This window comes from Cnephaeus nilssonii (genome assembly GCF_951640355.1).
Source record: "Cnephaeus nilssonii genome assembly, chromosome: 4".
Classification (NCBI taxonomy): Eukaryota; Metazoa; Chordata; class Mammalia; order Chiroptera; family Vespertilionidae; genus Cnephaeus; species Cnephaeus nilssonii.
Window position 1 is genome coordinate 86,256,428 of NC_137075.1, and position 26,292 is coordinate 86,282,719.

At 39.3% G+C, this 26,292-nt stretch overlaps 1 protein-coding gene across 4 annotated transcripts in view; it reads left to right on the forward strand.

Annotated features, from left to right (window-relative positions):
* Positions 1 to 4,183: 4,183 nt before the first annotated feature.
* The window catches only part of RBM25 (RNA binding motif protein 25), a 46,209-nt gene continuing 24,100 nt past the window's right edge, over positions 4,184 to 26,292 (forward strand). Inside the window, exons 1-8 of one of the 4 annotated variants that reach the window (XM_079769432.1) lie at positions 4,184 to 4,455; positions 9,704 to 9,768; positions 10,683 to 10,799; positions 10,911 to 11,031; positions 14,099 to 14,148; positions 16,063 to 16,230; positions 23,293 to 23,350; positions 24,100 to 24,260. In XM_079769432.1, the coding sequence (XP_079625558.1) occupies positions 10,758 to 10,799; positions 10,911 to 11,031; positions 14,099 to 14,148; positions 16,063 to 16,230; positions 23,293 to 23,350; positions 24,100 to 24,260 (600 nt within the window). In that variant the 5' untranslated portion in view covers positions 4,184 to 4,455; positions 9,704 to 9,768; positions 10,683 to 10,757. The remainder of the gene's footprint in view (positions 4,456 to 9,703; positions 9,769 to 10,682; positions 10,800 to 10,910; positions 11,032 to 14,098; positions 14,149 to 16,062; positions 16,231 to 23,292; positions 23,351 to 24,099; positions 24,261 to 26,292) is intronic. The other 3 variants (XM_079769431.1, XM_079769434.1, XM_079769433.1) reach the window with 3 other exon arrangements.

The following is a 26,292-nucleotide window of genomic DNA, read 5'->3' on the forward strand; positions in this document are numbered from 1 at the left end:
GCTGGTTTAAACGCTTTAAAAGTGATGGATTCGATGTGAAAGACAAAGCACGTCCAGGTCAACCAAAAAAGTTTGAAGGCCAACAATTACAAGCATTATTGGATGAAGATGCGTGTCAAACTCAAAAACAACTTGCAGAAAGATTAAAAGTTGCTCAGCAAACAATTTCTGATCGTTTACAAGCAATGGGAAAGATTTTAAAGGAAGGAAAATGGGTGCCACATCAACTGAACGAAAGACAAATGGAAAACCGAAAAGTCATCAGTAAAATGTTGTTTCAACGGCACAAAAGAAAGTCTTTTTTGCATTGAATTGTGACTGGCGATGAAAAGTGGATTTACTTTGAGAATCACAAATGCACAAAATCATGGGTTGATCCAGGTCAACCATCAACATCGACTGCAAGGCCAAATCCCTTTGGAAAGAAGACAATGCTCTGCGTTTGTTGGGATCAGGAAGGTGTGGTGTATTATGAGTTTCTGAAACCAGGTAAAACCGTTAATACTGATTGCTACCGACAACAAATAATCAAGTTGAACCACGTTTTGATCATAAAATGACCAGAATGGGCCAGAAGACACATCAAAGTAATTTTGCTTCATGATTATGCACTATCACACACTTCAAAACCAGTTAAAGACACGTTAAAAGATCTTTTTTTAAAAAATATATTTTATTGATTTTTTACAGAGAGGAAGAGAGAGGGACAGAGAGTTAGAAACATCGATCAGCTGCCTCCTGCACACCCCCCACTGGGGACGTGCCCGAAACCAAGGTACATGCCCCTGACCGGAATCGAACCTGGGACCCTTGAGTTTGTAGGCCGACGCTCTATCTACTGAGCCAAACCGGTTTCGGCACGTTAAAAAATCTTGCCTGGGAAGTATTAACCCACCCGCCGTATTCAGCAGACCTTGCTCCTTCAGATTACCACTTGTTCCGATCAATGGCACACGCCCTTTCTGAGCAGCACTTCAAAACATACGAAGAAGTGGAAAATTGGGTCTCTGAATGGTTTGCTTCAAAACAAGTAAAGTTCTATTGGGACGGTATCCACAAATTACCTGAAAGATGGGGAAATGTGTAGCTAGTGATGGACATTACTTTGAATAAAACACTTTTGATGTTTCTCTTGAAATTACCAAGTTTTCTTGGATTACAAAATCCACTATTATTAACAGGTATACCTGGTAGTGGGGCCCTTGAGAGGTGATTGGGTCCTGAGGGTGGAACGCTCATGAATGCGATCCCACAGAACTCCCTAGCCCCTCCCACCATATGCAGATACAGTAAGTGGGAGGCCTGGGAGAGGGTCCTCACCTGACCATTCTGGCACCCTGATCTCGGATCTAGCCTCCAGAACTAGGAGCAATCGATTTCTGCTATTTACTAGTATAAGCTACTCAATCTATGGTATTTTATAGCAGCTGAAACAGAGTAAGACACCTTAGATTAGGTTAACAGGTTCTTAAATATGACACCAAAAGCACAAGAAAAAGTAGGTAAATTAGACATCATCAAAAATAAAAATTGTTTCTTTTAAAAAAAAGTTTTTATTGACTTTTTTTTTTTTAGAGAGAGGAAGGGAGGGAGAGAGAAACATCAATGATGAGAGTGAATCATTGATCAGCTGCTTCCTGCATGCCCCAAACTGGGGATTGAGCCCAAAACCCAGGCATGTGCCCTGACCGGAAATCGAATTGTGACCTCCTGGTTCATAAGTCCATGCTCAACCATTGAGGCACACCAGCTGGGTTTGTTCATCCTCACCTGAGGGCATTTTTTCCATCAATTTTTTTTTTTTTTTAGAGAGAGTGGAAGGGGGAGGATGGAAAAAGAGAGAGAGAGAGTGTGTGTGTGTGTGTGAGAGAGAGAGAGAGAGAGAGAGAGAGAGAGAGACATCAACGTGAGAGAGACACATTGATTGGTTGCCTCCCGAACGTGCCCGGACTGGGGCTGAGGACTGAACCTGCAATCCAAGTATGTGCCCTTGACCAGGAATGGAACCCTTCACCCTTCTGCACACAGGCCAGTACTCTAACCATTGGACCACACAGGCCAGGGCTAAGTTTCTTTATCTGTTTATCAATAGTTTCTACTTCGGGTGGGTTACTGTGAAAATTCAAGTTGCTGATATTTGCAAGATGCTTAAAATAGTGCTTTGGGCCCTAACTGGTTTGGCTCAGTGGATAGATCGTTGGTCCACGGACTGAAGGGTCCTGGGTTTGATTCTGGTGGAGGGCATGTACCTTGGTTGCAGGCTCGATCCCCATTAGGGCTTGTGCAGGAGGCAACTCATCAATGTTTGTCATCAATGTTTCTAACTATCTCTCCCTTCCTCTCTGTAAAAAATCAATAAAATGTATAAAATAAAATAATACAAAATAAAATAGTGCTTGGTACAATGTAAGGGCTTTAACTGGGTTGTAAAGTCTCTCCCTGTGTCCTAAGGGGCCAGGCTAGGGTTTGGGACTTCCTATTCAAACTACAAATATCTGGAGTAGTGAAAGGATGATTTTAGAAATTTGGAGTACAGTCAAGGAAGATGGCAATGAATGTTAGGTCAACATAAACAACAAATGTTTACTACAGGAAAGGTAGCAAACTTGAGACAACTTCTCTCTCCTTGTATTTATGCTTTTGGTAGTGAAAAAAAGGCACAAATAGTTCTTCATTTGCAAAAGTAATTAGCATTTGACTAGCACTTGACTGAACAAAGCACTTTCACATACATTAGTTAATTTAGTTCTTGCAATACGTGTTATTAGCACTCCTCAATGTTAAGGAAACTTAGCAAGCAGAAAAATAGATACATATAAATTTTATAGATGGTAAATGATATATCCTTTCCCGTTAGTCTCCCAGTACATTTTATTTTCTGTTGGTATTCATCATGTATAATTTTTAAAAATACGTTTTTGTTCTTGATTTTAGAGAGACAGAAGGGAAAGGGAGAGAAACATCGATGTGAGAGGGTAACATTGACCGGCTGCCTCCTGCCCACCTACTGGGGATTAAGCCTGAAACCTGGGCTTGTGCCTGGACCTGGAATTGAACCCAGGACCTCTGGGTGCATGGGATGACTCTCAATCAACTGAGCCACACTGGCTAGGGCTGTAAAAATTTCTTTTATTCAACAATTATTTATTGAGCACCTGCTGCATACAGGCATTGTTCTAGGCCCTGAGACTACAGCAATGAACAAAATTTCTGCACCCTTAATTTTACATTTTAGTGGGGTAGGGCAGACAGACCATAAAATAAAAAATACTTCAAATAGCAGCACAGTAGATGGTGATTCGTTCTATAAAGTAAAATTAAATAGGAAACAACGCAAGTAGGAACTGTTTAGATGTGTTTCAATTTTACATACAGTGATCAAAATGTGTCATCTGTTCCGCGTTGTTTGCAGGTCCTCCAGGGCAGTAATAAAATCTCACTCCCGTTTACCAAACGCCTAGCCCTTAGCCCAGCGCCAGTCCTTTATGGAGACAGTAACTTCATATTGAATAAATTATAAGCCTTCTGAGAAGTAAGCAGTTGGGAAACAAAGACCTGTCAATAGCTATTGACCGTTAAGCCCATAAAAGGAATAATCTAATCGGGCGTGATCCGCTTATTCTCATTCATCTAATTAGCTGAGTTCTTTTTTCACGTTGGAGAATGAAAACCATGGGGAATGTTGTTACAGGTCGGTTTTAGGTATTTCAACCATCTAGTTACCTCATGGGCCCTGCCAGTGAGCATAAGCATTTGTGTGATGTGTGTGCACTTTAAAAAACAAACAAAAGAACCCACCAGGGCCAGTTCTCCCGGTATCCAGAGTCTTCGAGTTCGGCCGGGTGGGGGTGGGGAAGGGTGGAGGTGGAAGAGGGCAGAGAGGGGAGAAACGGTGTTGGGAAAAAATAAAAAGCCATCATTCTCTAGGGGAAGATCAGCCGTTGTGGTTTAAGGTGCTGTGTGGTCAGTCCATCGAACCTCCAACAAGGAACTCAAAACAAACTATAAAAAGTAAGAAACCTTCCCACGTCGCTCGCGCCGCGTCCAGCGGGAACCTTGACCTCAAGATGGCGCCCCCCAGTCACAAGATCCAATCCGCTCCAATCAAAGATGGCCGGGTGGGTCGTAATTTACAGCTCGAGCCTTTCTAGGCGTTCCTTCTCTATGGTTATTCGCTGGGGCGTGGTGGCTGAGGGCCCACGGTGAAGGCTCTCTACACGCGTTCTTCTCTATGGTGCTTCTTTCCACGGTTTCGGCCGCAGTGCACGCCGGGCAAAAGGAAGACCTCCAGAAGCTCCCCGCGCAGCGCGGCAGTGTTTGCGCTGCGGCCTTGGCGAGTGGTCGCCTCAGGACCAGTGTCCCGGTGGGCGGCGCGCAGAAACCTCGAACCGGTGGTGTCTCCCGTAACCTGGAGCCCCGAGGGCCACGGAGACAGTCCCCTTGTCTCGGCGGCGGGTGAGTTCACGCGCGCCTCTGAACGCGTGTGGGAACCGGGTGCCTCGGCTGGGGGAAGGAAGGAAAGCCGGGAGGCTCCGAAAGGGCCCGGGGTGGGACGAGGGTAAAGAGGGGGGGCCGGGTGGGGGAGGGGAGGGGCACGAGGCCTGGGTTTCCTCACTTCTCTAAGGCCTCGAAAACCACTGGGCCGAGCGGGAGCCCGTGGAGGCCGGGCCGGACCGGACCTACTGACTGCCGGAGCGTTTCTCCTTGCATTGTCGCCCACCTTTCCTTTTCATTTCCCGGATGGCCACAGGGAATCCCGTCGGCACCTTCTGGGATCCACGTTTGCCACAAAACGATTGGTCCGCCCCCGGGGAGCCCTTCCCTGAGGCCCCCTTCGGAGCCTTACGGTACAATTTCCGGGCCTACGACTCGCTTGGCCTAGGCGCTGCCGAGAAGCCAGCCAGCATCCACCCTTTTTAGATGAGGTGCTGGCTACCAGCGGATTCCTTTCCCTTCCTCTCAGGTCCCCCAGGGCCCGCCCGGTGTGAACTGCCCACCTACCTCTAGGCCCACGAATTTAGTGAACGCCCACTTTATTTATTTTTTAAGCACCCTCCTGGTTTGCTTGTCTTAAGGTTGTGGTGAGTGTTGTGATCCTGCCCCCTTCCTCCCGTGGAGGTTGCAGTAAACTGGATCTCCATTCATTCTAGGCGATGACCAAGCGTGCACATTAAAATGTGTTTACTTCTTTCTCACCCTTCTTTGGTCTTCAATACTACTTTTTTTTTTTTTTAAATACGTTTTTCGAAATAGATCTAGGAGTATGAAGATTATTTTGAAGTTATGTAATGTGGATTTATATTGCCATGGAAAAGCCCTTTTGCTCCTGGGCAGAGTGGAGCGGACCGAAAGGAGGGAAGAGATTGGACTTCTCTTGCACCGGACTGCTGTAGTGTGAAGTACTGTGCATTAGGTAGTTGACAGTAGTCTATAAACAACTTTTATACTGTCTTGGGTACTTTAATTTTTAAGATGGTTTCCAAAAACATTCAGAAGCCTAGGAAGGCATTCACTTGGTTATCAGTTGCTCGCGATTTTAAAGTAGATACTACGCTATTACAATTTTAACTTTTCTTAAAGCCTTTGTTGTCATCTGTAAAATAAGGATTATAATAGTATTCACCTCATAGATGATTGAGATTGGAAATTAATTGAGTGTATGTAAAATCCTTAGTGCAATACCCAAATAACGTAGTGTTTAGTCCATTTTAAGCGGTATTGTTACTTAAGAATTTTCAGTGAAGTACAAGAGCCTAACCCTGATTCCAACATTTCTTCCAGTGTACTGTGAATAGACTATTTTTCTGTTAATAGACTTATAAAGTAAAAGTTAATCCTTAATACAAAGCTTCTCATTGGTATATTACTAGAAAGAGTAAGCATTATGACACAGTGAAAACAGCCCTTGGATTGGTAATTTCAGGATATTAGGGATCTTGAGGGGGTCCCCACCACTCACTGTGTTCCTTTGGACAAATTAGCTTCTTCATCTGTAAAAGAAGAATATATCTACACAAGGCTATGTGAGATAATGTATGTTGAAGACTTTTGTAAATTAAATAAAAACGTGAGTTGTTTTTATTAAATAATTCATCTTCTTGGAGTTACTGAATTTCCACTTTTGGTCCCCAGAGTGTAATTAAAAAAATTATTTTTTTGGTAGAGAACGCATAGTTAGGAAGAAAATTATTGTCCCACTGTTGCATATAAGTGCCATATACTAATTATAGTTTGAGTACGTTTATTTTGTGTTTGCTATATTTTTATTCCGCTGTGTTAAGGCTCTTAATATATTTTAAAAATAAGTCCATTTTAACATTGGGTAACTACTTCAGACTTAAAGTCAACATTTTTGTTCACAGATAAATGAGCTTTATACTTAATTATACATAATTTAAGGGAAACTTACATTAAGTATTTTATAACATTGGAAGAAAAGTAATCTTTGAATCTTTTAAGGCCTTACAAAAACATTATATTTTTTAATTTCTCGATAGTCTTTTGACACTGCTGCTACCATTCATAATAATTTTGATTCCTCACAAAGTTTTTGAATAGCTTTTACCTAGCTTTATTTTTGAAATTTGAAAATAAAAAAATATGATATTCCCACTAATCAGAATTAGTGATAATGTTTTTATAAACTTTATTTTGACATAATTTCAAACTAATTCTCAAATACCTTTCACCCATATTACCCAAATCACCTGACCAATTTGCTTTATCCTTTCCCCTTTTTCTCCATAGTTTTTTTCTGAAATGTTTACTTGTAAGTTTCGTGTGTGGTGTTCCTTAACCCCAAAATGTGTATTTCCTAAAAACAAGGACATTCTCTTATTTAACAACAGTACAGTGATCAAAATCAGGAAATTAATATTGCTGCAGTATTATCTAATCGGCAGGTCTTAATTGGATTTTCCTTGTAATTGTCCTGAATTGGTATTGCTTTTTTTAAAGCAGCTTTATTAAAGTGTAATTGCATAAAATTCAGTCATTGTAAATTTACAATCCAACGATTTTTAGTAAATGTACTGAGTTGTGCAACCATTACCCCAAAGGATTCCTCTTTCCTGTTTACAAGTCACTTCCTGTTCCAACTCCAACTCCAGACTATCACTACCTTTATCATTGAAAATGGTAAAACGGCAAAGTGGAAATCTCAGAAAATTATCAGCCCCTTTTGGGAGACTCAAAACACTTTGATAACATGAAAAGCTTTCTTATAAAAGAAACTTCTGGTTAAGCATTTCCCATTCTTTTTTGGACATGGAACACCTTTTTCCTAGAAGTAGTTTCTGAAGACTCCAGCAGTCTGGGAATTCAATTTGAGAAATGATGTTTTGAGGGGCTTGCTTTGCTTAGGCTGGGGAGGTTATGCCAGTCCAGTGTATCTTGCCAGGTTATAAGCAGAGTAGGAAACGGTGCATGCTACACTAATCTTTTATAGTCAATGTAGAACCACTACTTGGTGTATAACTATATAACTTAAAATTTGCTCTTTCAGAACTAGTAAAAATAATACTTAGAAAAGAACTGGGCACATATATATTTATTGAGTGAGTGAAGTTGTATAGCAATGTTTGCTGAGGAGAGTCTATTGGTTCATTTGCCTTTTACGATTTCAGAAATTTGGCAGTGTCCTGATGGGGTTAGCCTGTAAGTCTATACCTGGTAAAATCTTTTGTTTCTACCAGGATAAATCTTCAATGGAGGAATGTGTATAAGCAGTAATGGTATTCTCGGGAGTGCAGGGGAAAAAGAGTGGTTTGAAAGAGTAAAGTGGAAAAGGAGAGCAGAATGCATGCATATGTTGAGTGGTAGAGATAAATCATATTTAGAAGTTTGGTTTTTTTTGGGGGGGGGTATACCAAATTTATTGAGATAAAATTTACATGTAATAAAATGCACCCATTTTAATTTCAGTGAATTTTGGAAAGTGCATAACCTTGTATGTTTTTGTTAATTTTTTTACTTATCAGGTTAAAATGCTTTGACTCTTCTAAAAGTGAAGCACTACTATTCAAATATTTTTAAAATGCTATTTAAATTTTTTCAATGCTAATAAAAATAACCTCTCCATCTCTCCTTTTCTTAAATCCCACACACATTCCCTTAGCAGTTGGCTACCTTTATAGTATATCCAGAATCTAGCAGCTTGTTACCACTTTCACTATACCACCTATTCTAGGCCCCCCTCTCTTCGCTGGATTATTGCAGTCGTGTTTTGCTTCAACCCTGGTTCTCCAGTCTTAACATAGTGACCAGGAATACTGTTAAAATCTAAGCCAAATAAGAAAACCTTTAAATTTAAAGGTTTTTCTTCTTATTTAGAGGAAAAAACAAATTCTTTACAGTGGCCTACAAAGCCCTATACTCTCTGAAGCTCCTCCCCCAGTAATATTTTACATTTATCTGACTTTCCTCGCATACTGTACTCCAGCTGTTGGCCTTGCTATTCCTCCTGCAAGTACTCCATGCCCACCTCTGGCTTTTTGTATTTTCTTTGGAAGATTATTGCCTCAGCCAAAAAAAAAAAAAAAATTTTTTTAAAAAAATCCTTACCTGAGAATATGTTTGTTGACTTTAGAGAGTAATATCAATTGGTTGCCTCCTGTGTGTACCCTGACCACCGGGAATCAAACTGAAACCTTTTTGGTGTTCGGGGTGATGATCCAAACAACTGAGCCCCCATAGCTGGGGCTATTGTCCCTAGATATTAAATAGGGCTTCCTACCTCAGCCCTATTCAAGTCTTTGTCCAAATGTCATCTTCTTGGAGAGGCCTGACCACTCACTGTATTTAAACTAAAGCACGCCCAGGATGTAGCTCAGCGTTGAGTGTTGACCCAGGAACTTAGAGGTCACCTGTTCGATTCCCAGTCAGGGCATATGCCCTGGTTGCAGGCTTGATCCCCAATGTGGGCCGTGCAGGAGGCAGCCGATCAGTGATTCTCTCTCATCGATGTTTCTATCTCTCTCTCTCTCCCTTCCTCTTTGAAATCAATAAAAATATATTAAAATAAAGCACTCCCTAGCTCTCTTCCCAACCTCATTCTACAAAGTATCAACTTTGAATATCTATATAATTTATTATAAGAGTATTGCAATTGATCAATTATAGGTAAAATCTGATTAGCTTTGCTTATGGTTATAAAAGTTTATTCTCAATAATTTTCACATGTCAAAATATATAAAAGTTTATGTTGAAATAAGTGGTTGAGGCTCCCATTTTAGGATGTTTGAAAGTGAATAATATTTTTCTAGAGGTCACCAGAAATGTTTGTGTTCTGAATGTCATGGAAGGGCCATTATCTTATTAAGATTGCCTCTACCTTTGAAGTTCAGCCAATGAATAAGCAAGTTTTGAACAGTTTGAAGTAAAAGGGAAATATTTCATAGAAAAATTAGAAGTGCATGGAATGGATATATTGGCATATACTAAGATTAAACATGTAGTCTGATGAAATTTTTTTAATTCTTTTTTTTGTGGTTGTTAATCCTCACCTGAGGATATTTTTTCCATTTATAATTACTGTAAGGCTAGACACTGGGTCATTGCTAGCATAGTACCTGGCACATGGGAGCTTCTTTTTTTTTATTTTTTTATTTTTTTTTTAATTTTTTTTTTGGGAGCTTCTTAATAGATTTGTTTAATGAAATCCTCAGAGTTAATTTGTTTACTCATTCATTCATTTATTCAACAGGTATTAATACCAACTGCCCTCCTAAGAAAAGTGCTGAGATAGAGTATTAAAATACAAGAGCTTCTGTAAGTAGGACAGTAGCTGTCTCTGTTTTAAAAGGAGATACACTCTTTCTTATAGAGTATTTGTTTTTATTTTTGGGCAAAATTATTACAAATGGATTATTTAAAAATATAAGACATTTATAGTAAAATTAGTTGGCATTTTCCCTTTTTAATTTATATTGATACCTACTTACTATTATTTATTTATTTAAATATATTTTTATTGGTTTCAGAGAGTAAGGAAGAAGGAAAAAGAGAGAGAAACATCAATGATGAGAGAGAATCATTGATTGGCTGCCTCCTGCACACCCCCTACTGGGGATCGAGCCCACAACCCAGGCATGTGCCCTTGACTGGAATCGAACCCGGGACCCTTCAGTTCGTAGGCTGACGTTCTATCCACTGAGCCAAACTGGCTAGGGCTTTTTTTTTTAAATTGATTCTTAGATAGGGGGGTGGGGGGAGAGAAACATTGATTTGTTGTTTCACTTATTGATGCATTCATTGGTTGCTTCTTGTATGTGCCCTGACTGGGGATTGAACCCACAACCTTGGCATATTGGGACATTGCTTTAACCAACTGAGCCACACAGACCAGGGTGGTTCTCTGTATTTGAATGATTACTATGTGACCTGATGTTAAGATGTCCCCTACCCCCAGGTTTGTAGTTCAGTGAGACATTTTTGTACTCGAGGAACTGGCCAACACTGAATCAATAAATACTGTATAACTTTGTAAAATAGTTTTCAGAAAGGTGCTGATATGTATTAAAAAGTGAATGTATCAGAACACTTTTAAAAAATAACTGTTAGAAACCTTCCTGGATTCTGAGTTTGGTTTAAAAAGATTCATTGATATTTCGTATTTAATTTTGAATATTAACTGAACCTCAAAATTTTTTTCTTCCTTTATATGTATTCCCATATGATTGTAGGAGTCTATCCTGAACTTAGATCGTGTACATTTTGGGAACTTATTTTAGAAAAGATCTAAATTTTAAAAATTCTCAATGGACAGACAGAGAAAAGAGGGTCTTTGCCAACTCCTTTGGGTAAGAAAACTTTAGAATTTTGCAGATACTCTAAAAATGAAGGCCAACAAACCAGGCATATTGAATTGTAAAGTTTTCAAATAAAATGATTTCTCATGATTTCTTTTTTAGACATCTGCAGTAAGAATGTCTTTCCCCCCTCATTTGAATCGCCCTCCCATGGGAATCCCAGCACTCCCACCAGGGATTCCACCACCACAGTTTCCTGGCTTTCCTCCACCTGTACCTCCAGGTAATTTTGTGAGTACTGTAGTTGTTTTAGCTTATACTTTTGTCTTCACAGTATTTACTTTTAGGAAGAAATGTGTGTGACTGTTAGTAGTAAAGATGTCTGTTAACATCATTCTGGAAATATATGATGTCTCATTTTCCTATGGCAGAAGTTTTCATATCTGACTGAGTATAAACTCATTTGCGATGTTTTTTAAAAAAGTTACTTAAAAAGATAGTGGGTTCATGAGGTTCAAAAATGAAAAAATATACAGTGAAAAAAATTCATTACACTCCCACAGAATTATTTTTACCAGCCCCTTATGAAAAGGGGGAAACAAAGCAGGGTTATAAGTTTTTTCTTTGTCCTTCCAGATATTTTCTAATGCATATTGTAAGCCATGTAAGTATATATTATTTTATTCACCAGTGGGTTTTTTTAATTCATTTTTTTATAGAGAGAGGGAGAGAGAAACATTGATTTGTTGTTCCACTAATTTATGCATTCATTGGTTGATTCATGTATGTGCCCTACCCAGGAATGGAACATGCAACCTTGGCGTTTAGGATGATGCTCTAACCAACCAAGGGAGATACCTGGCCAGGGCTCCGTTAGTACTTTTTCTTTTAACACAGATATAGAGTATTATTCTACATACTAGAGGCCTGGTGCACGAAATTCGTGCACGGGTAGGGTCCCTAGGCCTAGCCAGCGATCAGGGCTGATCAGGTTCCCCGCCTCCCTGCCTCCTCCTTCCCTTGCTCCCTCATCACCCTGCTGCCGCCGCTAGTCAACCACCCTGTTCTGTGCCGCCCCCTGGTGGTCAGTGCACGTTATAGCGAAAAGGAACTCCCAGTCTCTTGGTCGAACTCCTGAGGGGACACTTTGCATATTAGCCTTTTATATATACTAGAGGCCTGGTGCACGATTTCGTGCACCAGTGCGGTCCCTTGGCCTGGCCTGCAGGATCGGGCCAAAATCTGCTCTCCAACATCCCCTGAGGGGTCCCAGATTGTGAGAGGGTGCAGGCCAGGCAAAGGGACCCCACTGGTGCATGATGGGCACCGGGGAGGGACACGGTAGGTTGGCCAGCCAGGGAGGGACCGTGGGAGGGCTCCAGGGTGTGTCTGGCCGTCTCGCTCAGTCCCGATCGGCCAGACCCCAGCAGCAAGCTAACCTACCGGTTGGAGCGTCTGCCCCCTGGTGGTCAGTGCACATAGCAAGTGGTTGAGTGGCCTTAGCATATCATTAGCATATTATGCTTTGATTGGTTGAATAGACGACTGGCCACTTAGCATATTAGGCTTTTATTATATAGGATAGGATAGATACTATTTTGCGCCCCCTTCCTTTTAATTGATTTTTAGACAGAGTGGAAGAGATAGAGAAACACCAATTAGTTGCCTCCCCTATGTATCTGCCCTGGCTGGGAATGGTGTAAGGGACAACGCTCCAACCAACTGAGCCACCCAGCCAGGGCCAATTTAAAAAAATATATATTTTTTTATTGATTTCAGACAAGAAGGCAGAGGGAGAGAAGTAGAAACAACAGTGATGAGAGAGACTCATTGATTGGTTGCCTCCTGCACGCCCCACACTGGGGATCAAGCCTGCAACCTGGGCATGTGTCCTGACCGAGAATCAAACTGTGACCTCCTAGTTCATAGGTCAATGCTTAAGCACTGTGCCACGCTGGCCAGGCCAATTTTTGTTTTTATTAAAGAACCAGGAATAATAAGATTCTTCCTAGGTTTTCAGATTAATTTATCATTTGAAAGGATTTGTTTTTTTACTTTTTTTTAATCCTCCTCTGAGGATACTTTTCCCATTGATTTTTTTTTAGAGAAAGCAGGAGGGAGGTGGAGAGACAGAAACATCAATGTAAAAAGGACACATCAATTGGTTGCCTCCCACACTCGCCCCAACCCAGGGCAAGGAATGGAGCCTGAAACCAAGGTATTTACCCTTGACTGGAATTGAACCCATGACCCTTCAGTCCGAGGGGTGCTGATGCTCTAACCATTGAGCAAAACTGGCTAGAGCTGTTTTTTACTTTTAAAGGATTCATTAATATTTTTAATCCATAAGTGAATCTATATTTGTGATAGTGTTGGTTTTGAGGGTGTACTGAATAAGATGAACATGAATCAATAACTATCCAGAATTTTATACTCCTTAAGTCAAAAGCATGTTGTGGTAGCTTTTTTTTTTTTTTTTAAATGTATTTTATTGATTTTTTTACAGAGAGGAAGGGAGAGGAATAGAGAGTTAGAAACATTGATGAGAGAGAAACATCAATCAGCTGCCTCCTGCACATCCCCCACTGGGGATGTGCCCGCAACCAAGGTACATGTCCTTGACCGGAATCGAACCTGGGACCTTTCAGTCTGCAGGCCGATGCTCTATCCACTGAGCCAAACCGGTTTCGGCTTGTGGTAGCCTTCTTACTTTAAGAGTAGTTTTTTGTTGTAGGTAAACTTAAATAGATTGACCTGATACCACATTGCTTTTGAAAATAAGATGTTCATCAGTATCTCATTAGTTCTACATTTCTACTCAAATTAACTATAAGTGAGCATCTATAATAACAAAAGCATAATATGCCAATTGGACTGAACAGCTGAACGACCTTCTGGACATCATTCTGGGTGTCCTTCTGGATGAAGCCGCCGCGGCGGGGGCCACAGCAGAGGCCGTTAGGGGCGATCAGGAAGGAAGGCAGAGTGGTTAGGGGCAATGAGGCAGGCAGGCAGAGGCGGTTAGGGGCGATCAGGCAGGCAGGTGAGTGGTTAGGGGCAATGATGCAGGCAGAGGGGTTAGGGGTGATCAGGCAGGCAGGCAGGCGAGCAGTTAGGAGCCAGCGGTCCTGGATTGCAAGAGGGATGTCCGACTGCCGGTTTAGTCCTGATCCCGTCCCCGAGGGGTCCCAGATTTCGAGAGGGTACAGACTGGGCTGAGGGATCGGCCCCCCCCCCGTGCACGAATTTCGTGCACCGGGCCTCTAGTACTTGTATATATGGCATGTAGTTGATGCAGAATACAGTCATATATGATTGTGTGCTTACAACTGGCTATGCTTTTTCCTTAGGAACCCCAATGATTCCTGTACCAATGAGCATTATGGCTCCTGCTCCAACTGTAAGTATAATGTTTAAGTAAGTAAATTTTTTACTTGATTGATTTGAGAGAGAGAGAGAGAGAGAGAGAGAGAGAGAGAGAGAGAGACAGACATTGATTTGTTTCCCACTTATTTATGCATTCATTGGTTGATTCTTCTATGTGCCCTGACTGGGTATCAAACCCTGCAACCTTAGCGTATTGGGACAGTGCTCTAACCAGCTGAGTTACCCATCCAGGGCTGTAAGTATAATTAATTTTAAGGAGGAAATTAGGAGATATGTTAGTGCTTTTAAAACTAAAAAGCTTGATAAACTTAGATAAATTATTTTAAGAATTTAAAAGAATAGTAGGAAGGATGTGGGCATTCATTTCTATCATACTACTTACTTGATTAAGTAACATTTTCACTCAGCTGTGCATATATGCAGTTGTTCCTAAAATTGCTCCCCAGATAGTTTTATGTTTCTCTCTTATTCTCTAGACTCATTTACATATTAGTTCAGATTTAGGACATTGGCTTTTTCATTATTCCTTATGTCTTGGTTTCCAGAGATAGGAGAATGATATGACATATATGATCTCTTAAAAGTGTGTAAGAATTATTCTAGCAGAAATGTAAGTTTTGAAATGAAATTTGTGTTGAATATAGTTCTATTCTTTTCCTCCTAACTACCTAATGTTTAGCCTTTTCCGAGCTATTTTTTTTCTGTGTCTTCTAGTATGATACCTTCAAGTTTTGTAGTTTTAATGAAGCCTTTCCTCTGGGGAAGTGTTTCATTATTTAGTCTAAGGTCTTGAACCTTAATTCTCCACATTCATTAAAGCTTCTGTACACTCTTAAGCATCTTAATTAAGAATGTTAATATATTATAACAAATGAATAAATAATAACCCTCTTAACTATTATTTAACCAGATATTTCTCTGAGTTCATTGGTAGAATATCAGGCTTCATTTGGAATTCCACTATGAGAGAGGCTTGATATTACTTTCAACTGATTTTCTATTTGTGGTTTTGAAAAGGGAGGGGAGTGGTGTTATTCATTTTAAAAGGGAGATGTGAAATAGATGGACAAATAGGAATCTGCTGTGAGGCAGACCACTATGAAGATAGGGTTCTGCATACTAAGGGGAGAGTCCAGCTTTTCTTGCATTAGACACCAATGTTGGGTCATTTTGGAAAGCTTCCACATGATAGGTACTCTTACTTTCTTACATTTCAGTCTAGGGAAAGATAGCATTTGGATTTTGGAGCAGCTCCCCCAGTTCACCAGTATTTATTCAGTGCTTATTGTGGGTGTTTTGCTAAATTCACTTCCAGATAAAATGATGACTATTTCTTCCTTTGGGAAGTTTAAAGTGAAAGGGACAATAAGCTAGAAATTCAAGTAAGTGATAAAGGGTACATTCTAAGTGTGGAGGAGTGCTATGGGAGTATTTGAATATTTTATAAGAGGATTAGCAGGGATAATTGAAACTTTTATACTAGTACAGAGTACAGTTGTGAAGAAACTTGTGGATGTAGTTGATAATTTTAAAAGATTTATGACGTCTTAAACATAAAGTTTCTATCCAAGGTATTTTTGCTTTTCCAAGTTTTTAAAGAAAGGTAATCTAAGCGTGGGACTTTTCTTATCATGAATGTTTATATGAATGAAAAATGCTGTGAGCTTTAGATTAAGTATGTAGACCTTTTAATGTGCTATGTAGAGGATGGTGCAAAAGTAGGTTTACAGTAGGTGTAAATGCATGAAACAGCTTATTCTGGTATTATTATTTATTAATTGTATTTTCCATACAAACTACTGTGAACCTACTTTTGCCCCACCCTGTATTTACTAATTTAACATTGGTGATTTTAGCCTAATGTTACATTAAACATGATAGGAAGTTTAATTGCCAGATCAAATTTTATTGCCTTTCTTAATTCTAGGTCTTAGTACCCACTGTGTCCATGGTTGGAAAGCATTTGGGAGCAAGAAAGGATCATCCAGGCTTAAAGGCAAAGGAAAATGATGAAAATTGTGGTCCTACTACTACTGTTTTTGTTGGCAACATTTCTGAGAAAGCCTCAGACATGCTCATAAGACAGCTCCTTGCGGTAAGTTAAACTGTTTATTTTTCATTTAAAAGGTTTATATTTGTTACAAATTTTAAACAAAAAGCAGAAAGAGGACTCTGAATTTGTCTTCGTTTTATTTTGAAAATTTTTAATCTAGCAGTAAAGTTGAACAAACAGTACAGTGATTACCCTTGTAACATATTGCCACATTTACTCTTTATATACACACATGCTACATACTTTTTTTGAGTAATTTGAAAGTAAGTTGTGATAAGACATTTCACCTCGGAACACTTCTTGTGTTTCCTAAGAACAAAGACATTCTCCTATATGATCACAAAATCATTATTGCACTTAAGAAATTTAAGGATGACACAGTATTGTTAACTAATATACTTAGATCTTTTTCCTTTTTTAAATATATTTTTATTGATTTCAGAGATGAAGGGAGAGGGAAAGAGAGAAACATCAATGATGAGAAAGAATCATCGATTGGCTGCCTCCTGCACGCCCCTACTGGGGATCAAGCCACAACCCAGGCATGTGCTCTTGACTGGAATCGAACCTGGGACCCTTCAGTCTGCAGGCCAATGCTCTATCCAGTGAGCCAAGCCAGCTAGGGCTCTTTTCTTTTTTTAATAAGTTTTATTTTTATTTATTTGCTAATCCTCACCTGAGGATATTTTCCCATTGATTTTTAGGGAGAGTAAGAGAGGAAAAGAGAATCATCTATGTGAGAGAAACACATTGAACGATTGGTTGCCTCCTGCCAAGGTATGTGCCCTTAACTGTAATCAAACCCAGGACCCTAGCCAAACTGGCTATGACTAGATCTTTTTCTATTTTTAAAATTCAATTTCCTTTATAATTTCCAAAGTAGCATGTTTTTGTTTTTGACCTATGATCCATCCAATCAAGGATTGTACATCACATTTAATTATCACACCTTGTTAGACAGCTTCTGTAATAAAGAATAGTTCCCTTCTCCCCACCTTTTTTTTTTTTTTTAGTTTGCTTGTTTTTTGTCTTTTATGACATTGACTTTTGTGTGTGTGTGTGTGTGTGTATATATATATGTGTGTGTGTGTGTGTATATATATATATATATATATACATATATATACATATTTATATATATAAATATAATTGATTTCAGAAAGGAAGGGAGAGGGAGAGATAGAAACATCAATGAGAGAGAGAATCATTGATTGGCTGCCTCCTGCAGGTCCCCTGCTGGGGATCGAGCCCACAATCTGGGCACGTGCCCTTGACCAGAATCAAACCTGGGACCCTTCAGTCTGCAGGCCGACACGATCCACTGACCCAAACCAGCTAGGGCTCATTGATGTTTTTGAAGAGTTTGTTGTTGTTTTTTAAAGAATACCTACCAATTTGAGTGAGTGATTGCTCACAGTTATATATGTATATATATATACACACACACATATATATTTTAATTTATTGATTTTAGAGAGAGAGAAACATCAATTTGTTGTTTTACTTATTTATGCATTCATTGGTTGATTCTTGTATGTGCCCTGAGCAGGGATTGAACTTGAAACCTTGGCATTTTGGGACGACACACTAATCAATCAAGCTACCCAGCCAGGGCACTAGGTTTACTTCTGTATTCCTTCACAATTTGCTTTTTCACTTAACGTGTAGCTCTACTTACTTTCAACTTCTATAGGTTATTGCATTGTAGAAATGTACCATAAATTGTCAATTTTCTACTTATGGTCATATGGATTGGTCCCGTTTCTTGTGTTTTGTGATATAATTGGTAATATCACGTCTTCAGAGGTGAACCTCAATAAATATATAATGTTTTCTTTTAGAAGTGGAATTTCTGTGGTAGAGCATGCTTATCTTCAGTTTAATAAGATGATGCCAATTTTTCCAAAAGTGGAACATTGCGAAGACATTTTTAAAAACATCTTCATTGTGATATATTTTATGTAGTTTTGGTATATTCAGAAAGTGGCACAAACACAACTACTAATTCTAGAGCATTTTCATCACCCTAAGTAGAAAACCCTGTAACCATTAACAGTCACTTCCCATTCTTTTTCTCTCTGCAGTCCTTGGCAACCACTATTCTACTTTATGTCTCTGGATTTGCCTATTCTGGGCATTTTATATAACAATCATAAATATGTGATCATTTTTGTTAACTTCAGTTAGCATAATGTTTTCAAGGTACATATATATATATTATAGTTTGTACTAGTGGCCTGGTGCACGAATTCGTGCACATTGAAAAGAAATTAATTAGAAGAAATATTTTAACCTTTTGCACTCGGATGTCGAGTGTGACTCGACACGGTTAGCATCGGTAGCAGCTCTTTTTATACTCTTTGAATGTATCAATAATTTGAAATATAAAAAATCCAAATAAATAAGTTTGTATGAAAAGAAACTCCAGTTTTTTATTCTACTGCCGCACTTTGTAAAATCTGGGGTATTTAAAAAATTAAATCCTGAGTAGAATAAAGGAATCGAGAAAAAAGCAAGCGAGTGCAAAGGTTTAATATCACTATTCACCCTTTATAATAGAAGTGTCAACCAAATTCATGATTGACAATAACAGATTGAAACACACGTGTGATTGGCGCCAGCAAGAGCTTTATATGCATCGCTCATGGGCGAGTCAACTTAGCCTTTTATATATAGAGAATAGACTTACTTAATTAGACCTGCTTTCTGATTTAGCTAAACTTTTTCCAGCCCAGTGAAGCACCCCAACTTCTCTTTCAGGTAATTGTCAGCAACACAGCAGTAAATATCAACATGAAGCAGATTATTATTGTAGATCACGCAGGGAGAACAAAGGGTAAAATATTTAACTGCAGCAGTGTTTGACTATATTCTGCGCAGTGGGAAAACCTGAAGTCATTTCCAAGGTCTACCATTTCTTCTTTTCAGTCGGGTCAAGTTTGTGAGCTTTCTAAATCTCTGTTTTCCGGCTAATGAAAAGAAAATAGGATTCCACCGAGTCTCCTATCTACCTACTCCAGGACTTCTGTGAGGATCAAATGAGATGAGGCATGGGAAAACGCTTCAGAGACATTTTGGTTAAAGTGTAAAATGTTTCCACCTGGCTATAAAGCAAGTCATGTTCCTGGTTTGAAGAAACTGCAAGGAGGCTAGTTGCTAGGGAGAGGAAGCCAGGCATTGCTACGTGACGTTATTACCTGGTACCCACAGCAACCGTTTCTGGGCTGGGCTGTGGGCTGCATTTTCGGCCTTGGTTTCTTTCTTTTTTTTTTTTTTTTTGTTAATATATTTTATTGATTTTTTACAGAGAGGAAGAGAGAGGGATAGAGAGCTAGAAACATCGATGAGAGAGAAACATCGATCAGCTGCCTCTTGCACACCCCCTAGTGGGGATGTGCCCGCAACCAAGGTACATGCCCTTGACCGGAATAGAACCCGGGACCCTTGAGTCCGCAGGCCGACGCTCTATCCACTGAGCCAAACCGGTTTTGGCGGGCCTTGGTTTCTTGACTGTTGGCTGAGATTTGGTGGGCTGTTGCTCCAGGATGGTGGCGGGGCCTGTGTCCCTCTTGGGGGAAGCAAGTGTTGCTTTATGGGTGCCAGGTCTGCAGTTCCGTTTCTCTGTGCACATCATGGCAGCTCCCGCATCGAGCGTCTGTCCCCTGGTGGTCAGTGTGCATCATAGCGACCCGTCAGAAGGTGGGAAGGGCCGAAACCGGTTTGGCTCAGTGGATAGAGCGTCGACCTGCGGACTGAAAGGTCCCAGGTTCGATTCCGGTCAAGGGCACGTGCATTAGTTGCGGGCACATCCCCAGTGGGAGGTGTGCAGGAGGCAGCTGATCGATGTTTCTCTCTCATCGATGTTTCTCTCTCATCGATGTTTCTAGCTCTCTATCCCTCTCCCTTCCTCTCTGTAAAAAATCAATAAAATATATTAAAAAAAAAAAAAAAGGTGGGAAGGATACTTAGCACATTAGCCTTTTATATATAGATAGATTGGTATTTCAGTCCCTTTTATGGCCCGATAGTGTTTCATTTAATGGCTCTACCATATTTTGTTTACTCTTTCATTTGTTGATTTACTATTAGGTTGTTTCCACTTTTTGACTACTATGAATAATGGTACTAAGAATATTTGTGTACAGATTTTTGTATGGGGTTGTGTATATTTTTTCAGTTTGAAATATCCTTTTAAAAAACCTGTTCTTGATTTATATGTGCAACAGAGTGCTTGTTTTTAAGCTTTCTTTGAATTCCTAATTATATCTCTTTTCTGCCTTTTATTTCTTTTCCACTTTTAAGTGTTCCTTTAAATGTCTGGTGATCCTAGATTGTCTTGTCATGTTTGAGTTAGTGATTAAAAGTCTTTTTTATACTGGGTTTGTAAAATGTTAGACATTATTGTAAAGCAATCTAACCAACAGCCAGCTGTATTAAATATTAATATGTGGACGTTTCTTCTTTGAGGCTCATTGGTTTCTCTAGAAAACTTGGTTTCATGCCTCATGAGTGTATGATTGGCTACCTGTATGGGTTGGGGTTGAAGGACTAAGTGCAAGCATTCCTTTTTTAAATATATTTTTATTGATTTCAGAGAGGAAGGGAGAGAGAGATAGAAACATCGATGATGAGAATCATTGATCAGCTGCTTCCTGTACATCCCCCACTAGGGATCCAGCTCACAACCCAGGCATGAGCCACGACCAGGAATCAAACCATGACCTCCTCTTTCATAGGTTGATGCCCAACCACTGAGTCACACAGGCCAGGCTCAAGCATTTCTTACAGTTTTACCTTTTTTCCTTGTTACCCACTGAGTATCTTATCTAGATTTTCCTTCATATCTGGTGCTTCATATCACAAGCTTGTGTGCTCACCTTCTTCAGACTATAAACTCTTCATGTTCTCTGGGGGTGGGGACTAAGGTAGTTATTTGAGAAGAGCTCTGACTTTAATTATGCTATATTTATATTTAGGCAAGCACCTGTTTTTATTCAGCTTCATGCTTCAACCCCATTCTCCACTCTACCTTATTTTTTTTTATTGAAAGAGAGAGAGACAGAAACATCGATTTTTTGTTCTACTTATTTATGCATTCATTGGTGGTTTCTTGTATGTGCCCTGGCTGGAGATGGAACCTGCAACCTTAGCATATTTGGATGGCGCTCTACACAACTGAGCTACTCGGCCAGGCCACCCTCCCCCCCTTTTTGTTGACCTGTAGATCTACTTGGCTTTATAGAATCACTTTAGCCTTTCTTTTTCACCAGTATCTGCCTCTGTAGACACTTGGAGTTATAGCTTTCTTTGCTTTAGGATGAGTTACCATCCATCCATTTTGTTTGTTCAAAATTTTGTTGAATTTTGCAGCTGTTTCTCATGCAATGTTAGACCTCAAGTGTTTTTACCTTTTATATTATTTGATTTTAAAAACAGTAAATAGAAAGAAATATTATTTGATTATCATTTTAGTGGTTTCTCTGAAGGGAGATGTCAAACATTTATTCACATTCAGCTTTGACAGATATTTTCTACAAATATTTTTTTTAAAACCTTTTTTTTTTTTTTATATATTTTTATTGATTTTCTACAGAGAGGAAGGGAGAGGGATAGAGAGCTAGAAACATCGATGAGAGAGAAACATCGACCAGCTGCCTCCTGCACACCCCCCACCGGGGATGTGCCTGCAACCAATGTACATGCCCTTGACCGGAATCGAACCTGGGACCCCTCAGTCCGCAGACCGACGCTCTATCCACCGAGCCAAACCGGCCTCGGCTAAAACCTTTTTTTAATAATCCTATCTAATAATAGAGTAAAATGTAAATTACCATCACTCCGCTACGCCCACGATTGGGCGGTGGGAGGCTGGGGGGCCGGACTCGGGGTGGCCTATCCGGCCATTGAGAGGCACGGATCCACTGCCACTGAGGGGGGGCGGGACTCCCGCCCCCTGCGACTCTCAACGGCCAGATAGAGGCCAGATCCGCGGCCGCTGAGGGGGCCTGCGCGGACATCCAGCTGCGCCTCTCAACGGCAGGGTAGCCAGGTGTCCGCGGCAGCCCCCCTCAGCGGCCGTTGAGAGGCGCAGGGGGTGGGAGTCCTGCCCCCTGCGCCTCTCAACAGCAGGGTAGCCCCCCTCAGCGGCCACGGACCATCAAAAGCGTGGGAGCTGGGTGCCTGTCCGCTCAGGCACCCAGCTCCCCGCGATCAAAAGCAAAAGTGTGGCAGCTGGATGCCTTTCCGCTCAAGCACCAGGCCTTTCAGAAGCCTCCGCCACGCTGGAGGCTTCTGAAAGGCCTGGTGCACCAGCAGACAGGCACCCAACTCCCCGCGATCAAAAGCAAAAGCGTGGCAGCTGGATGCCTTTCTGCTCAGACACCAGGCCTTTCAGAAGCCTCCGCCGCGCTGGAGGCTTCTGAAAGGCCTGGTGCACTAGCGGACAGGCACCCAGCTCCCCGTGATCAAAAGCAAAAGCGTGTAGGGGACCCTACACGTGCATGATTCAATCATGCACTGGGCCTCTAGTTAGAAATAATGTTTTAAAATTAAAAGGAAAAAAGTTGTAACAAAGTCCCACCCTTCACACAACCTGCCTCTTAGAATTTTGGAATATTTCTGATCGTTTTATGAAAATTCACTTTTTTCATAATTAAAATCTTACTATATATCTGCAATTTCATGTCCCATGTTTTGCATCCCATATCAAGCACTTTCGTATGTTACTAAAACTTTTTAATATATACATGTATTTTTAAACGAAATCTTTATGGATTTAATTGAATTTACTATAGTTTTAACTATAACTTGGGCATTGATATATATATTTGTAGGATAAATAATGCTGTAAAATTTCTAATTTATTAAAACAATTTTCTGCAAATAAGAATCAGTAAGAATTTATATTTTTCATTGAAATACTTTGTTATATATTTCTTTCATATAATAGATTTGTAGGAACTGAGAGAATTTTAAGAAACTTAGTTGCTAATATCTTTTTCTTTTTTGCTTCTGTTTTTTTCTTAGTGGTAATACAGTTGTGCTCTTATTTACATTATAAGTTAATTTTGTTAAGAGGTAACAACCTTTTTTTTCCTTTTTAAGAAATGTGGCTTGGTTTTAAGCTGGAAGAGAGTACAAGGTGCATCTGGAAAACTTCAAGGTAGGTACTTTTTTCTTATTGAGATCATTAAGTAATTACTGGCTTGTTTCAAACCTCACTTTTCACATACAGTAATTTCAGATGTCCTTAGGATATGTAACACTAAAAATGTATGGTCAAATTTAGTGTTTTAAGTTCACTCAGAATAGTTTCTGTATGATTATGTCATGTCATTAACTATATAAATATTTGGATTTATTTGTTTAATTTTACTTCCAATTTTTAGGTTTCTCTTTAAGTTTAATTTTGTTTTAATATCTCTGATATAAAGGCATGGTAGTAATAGTAAGACTAGTTATTAAAATGAAAGATACAGAAAAATTAGATGAATAATCAGCATAAGAGATTGTTACTTTTATAGTTTAACTTCTCAGAAAAATGTTGTATTTTATGTTGAAGCAGCCTTTTCTCATTTATAGCTGATAGGAAGCCTGGATGGAATGAGTTCATGACATAATTAACAATCATGAAATGTGCTGATTTTGTTAACTATTTTATCAGCACTTCTAATAAGTAGTAATTTGCCTGATTAGAATTTTTCTTTTCCCTTTTTTGTGTCTTTGTTCTTTTGGTTAAGGGTGCAAAAGTGAAACCCTTTTCAAAGGAAATTGAAGGAAAGGGCGGAGTGACAACATGAATAATCCTTGTATTATAATATTTGGTCTCTTAACGATTTTAACTTTCCATAAATACTCTTCATCTTTCATTATTATAGTGATATTTTACTAATTCTTTACATCTATTGCTAGCCTTTGGATTCTGTGAGTATAAGGAGCCTGAATCTACCCTCCGTGCACTCAGGTTATTGCATGACCTGCAGATTGGAGAGAAGAAACTACTTGTTAAAGTTGATGCAAAGACAAAGGCACAACTGGATGAATGGAAAGCAAAGAAGAAAGCTTCTAATGGGGTGTGTTTTCCATAGTGTTATCTTCTCTAGGCCAAATGTACTCTTTCAGTGTAAATACTTATTATAAGTGCATCTAATACGGGGCTTTGCAATCCCATCGTGCCTATGACTACTAACATGTAGGAGGGTATTTTATAGTTTATAGTTATTTTAAGTCTTTTATCTACCCATTGTGGGTGGATGACTGTTGGTTTGCTTGTTCCAGGTTGGGATGAAGGTAGTAAGGGAGGCTGGACAAGGTTAACTTGCCAGAGAAAACATTGGTACAGACTATTCCAAACAGAGCTAATTCATTAAGGCAGCTTTGTAAGTAAGTACAAAATATATTTCAACCTACACAACTTTTATTAGTTGCCCTCTCTTTTAGAAGTACACAGGTTCTAAAATACTGAAAATAAGTCATATTATTTTCCTCAGGTGGATGGCTATATAAAGCATAAAGCTAACCTAAAGAAAAGGAATTTTTATATATCGTAATGTATGCATTACTATTGCAACAAAGCAAAAAAATAGCTAAAATCTGAGTATGTGTTTCTTTCGTATTCCTTCCTTCTTACTTCCTTTTGGCACCTCAAGCAGACCAGATCCAATATAGATTTATTATTATCTTTCTGTCTCTACAAAAACAAAACAGCCTTTTGCTCTCTTCAAACTTTTATCATTTAAAATAGAAATAGCTTTCTTGTATATTCTTTGTAAAAAAGATTCATCAATTAAAGCAAACTATAAAAAAGAAATTATCACCCATATAATCTCATCACCTTTGGTAACCACTGTAGATATTTTGTTTTTTGGGTTTTTTAAAAATATATTTTTATTTCAGAGAAGAAGGGAAGGGGAGAGATAGAAACATCAATGATGAGAACCATCAATTGGGTGCTTCCTGCACGCCCCCTACCTGGAGATCAAGTTTGCAACCCAGGCATGTGCCTTGATGGGGAATCAAACTGTGACCTCCTGGTTCATAGGTCGACACTCAACCACTGAGCCATGCCGTCTGGGCCACTGTATACATTTTGGTTCCATGTTTTTCCAGACAGTTTTTTGTGTGTATGAATATAATTTTGATTGGAATATGTGTATTTTTCCTTCATAAATACAGGATTGAATTTTAAAGTATTGTTTTATAATTAGCTTTTCCCCCCATCTTTCCTTGAACTTCTAATAATATTTTAACTTATTTCTCTGCATTTAGTTTCCTCTCATCTGACTGTTTACAGTACTGGCTATATTTCTAAAACATAATTATAATTATGCCTACTCCCTGCTCATCCATCCTTGATGGTTTTGAATTTCTTACTGTTTGCTGCAGTTTACCTTTCTAGTGTTCCCCATTCATTCCCTTTCATTCAGTCATGTATCCATACAAACTTATTTGTGCTTTGCTGACATCGCAAGTCCTTGTTGCCCATTCACATAGTGTAATTAAAGTGTTACTTGCTTCATCATATCTAACCCTTGATTCCTCTCGGGCAGAATTAAATTCTCTCTTTCTATATCAAGCAGGTTTGTAAAGTAAGTGTGCTTTGTAGTATATATTGTTTGTTATTCTCCCTCTCTCACTGCCTCTTATACCCATTTTCATTCTCCTGTCCTCCATTCTCTGATTACAAGATAGAAAGGGCAGTAAGTTCACAGAGTGTGTCCTTTTGTCTTGTACCTCCCCAGAATCTAGTACTATATAATATCTTGCCCCTAGCAAAAACGGAATAAGCATTTATTGAATTAGGAAATGCACGATTTTTGTGTGACTCATTTAATTTGTAAATCACCATTAGCCAGAGCAAACAGAATTTTAATTTGTATATATCTTTCTTCAAGAATGGAAATAAAAGCCACCTCCAATAAAAAAAATTTTTTGTCAGATAAATTGAAATTTTAAAAAATTAATAGGCATGACTCCTATGTACACTTGGAATGTGGTGCCCAGGTGTTTGAAGTCATAAGACAAAGTACATTATTTTTTTCTGAAATGTCAATTTTCCTCAATAATGCGGATTTTAAAAGCGTCACGCAGTTATAGAATACTTAG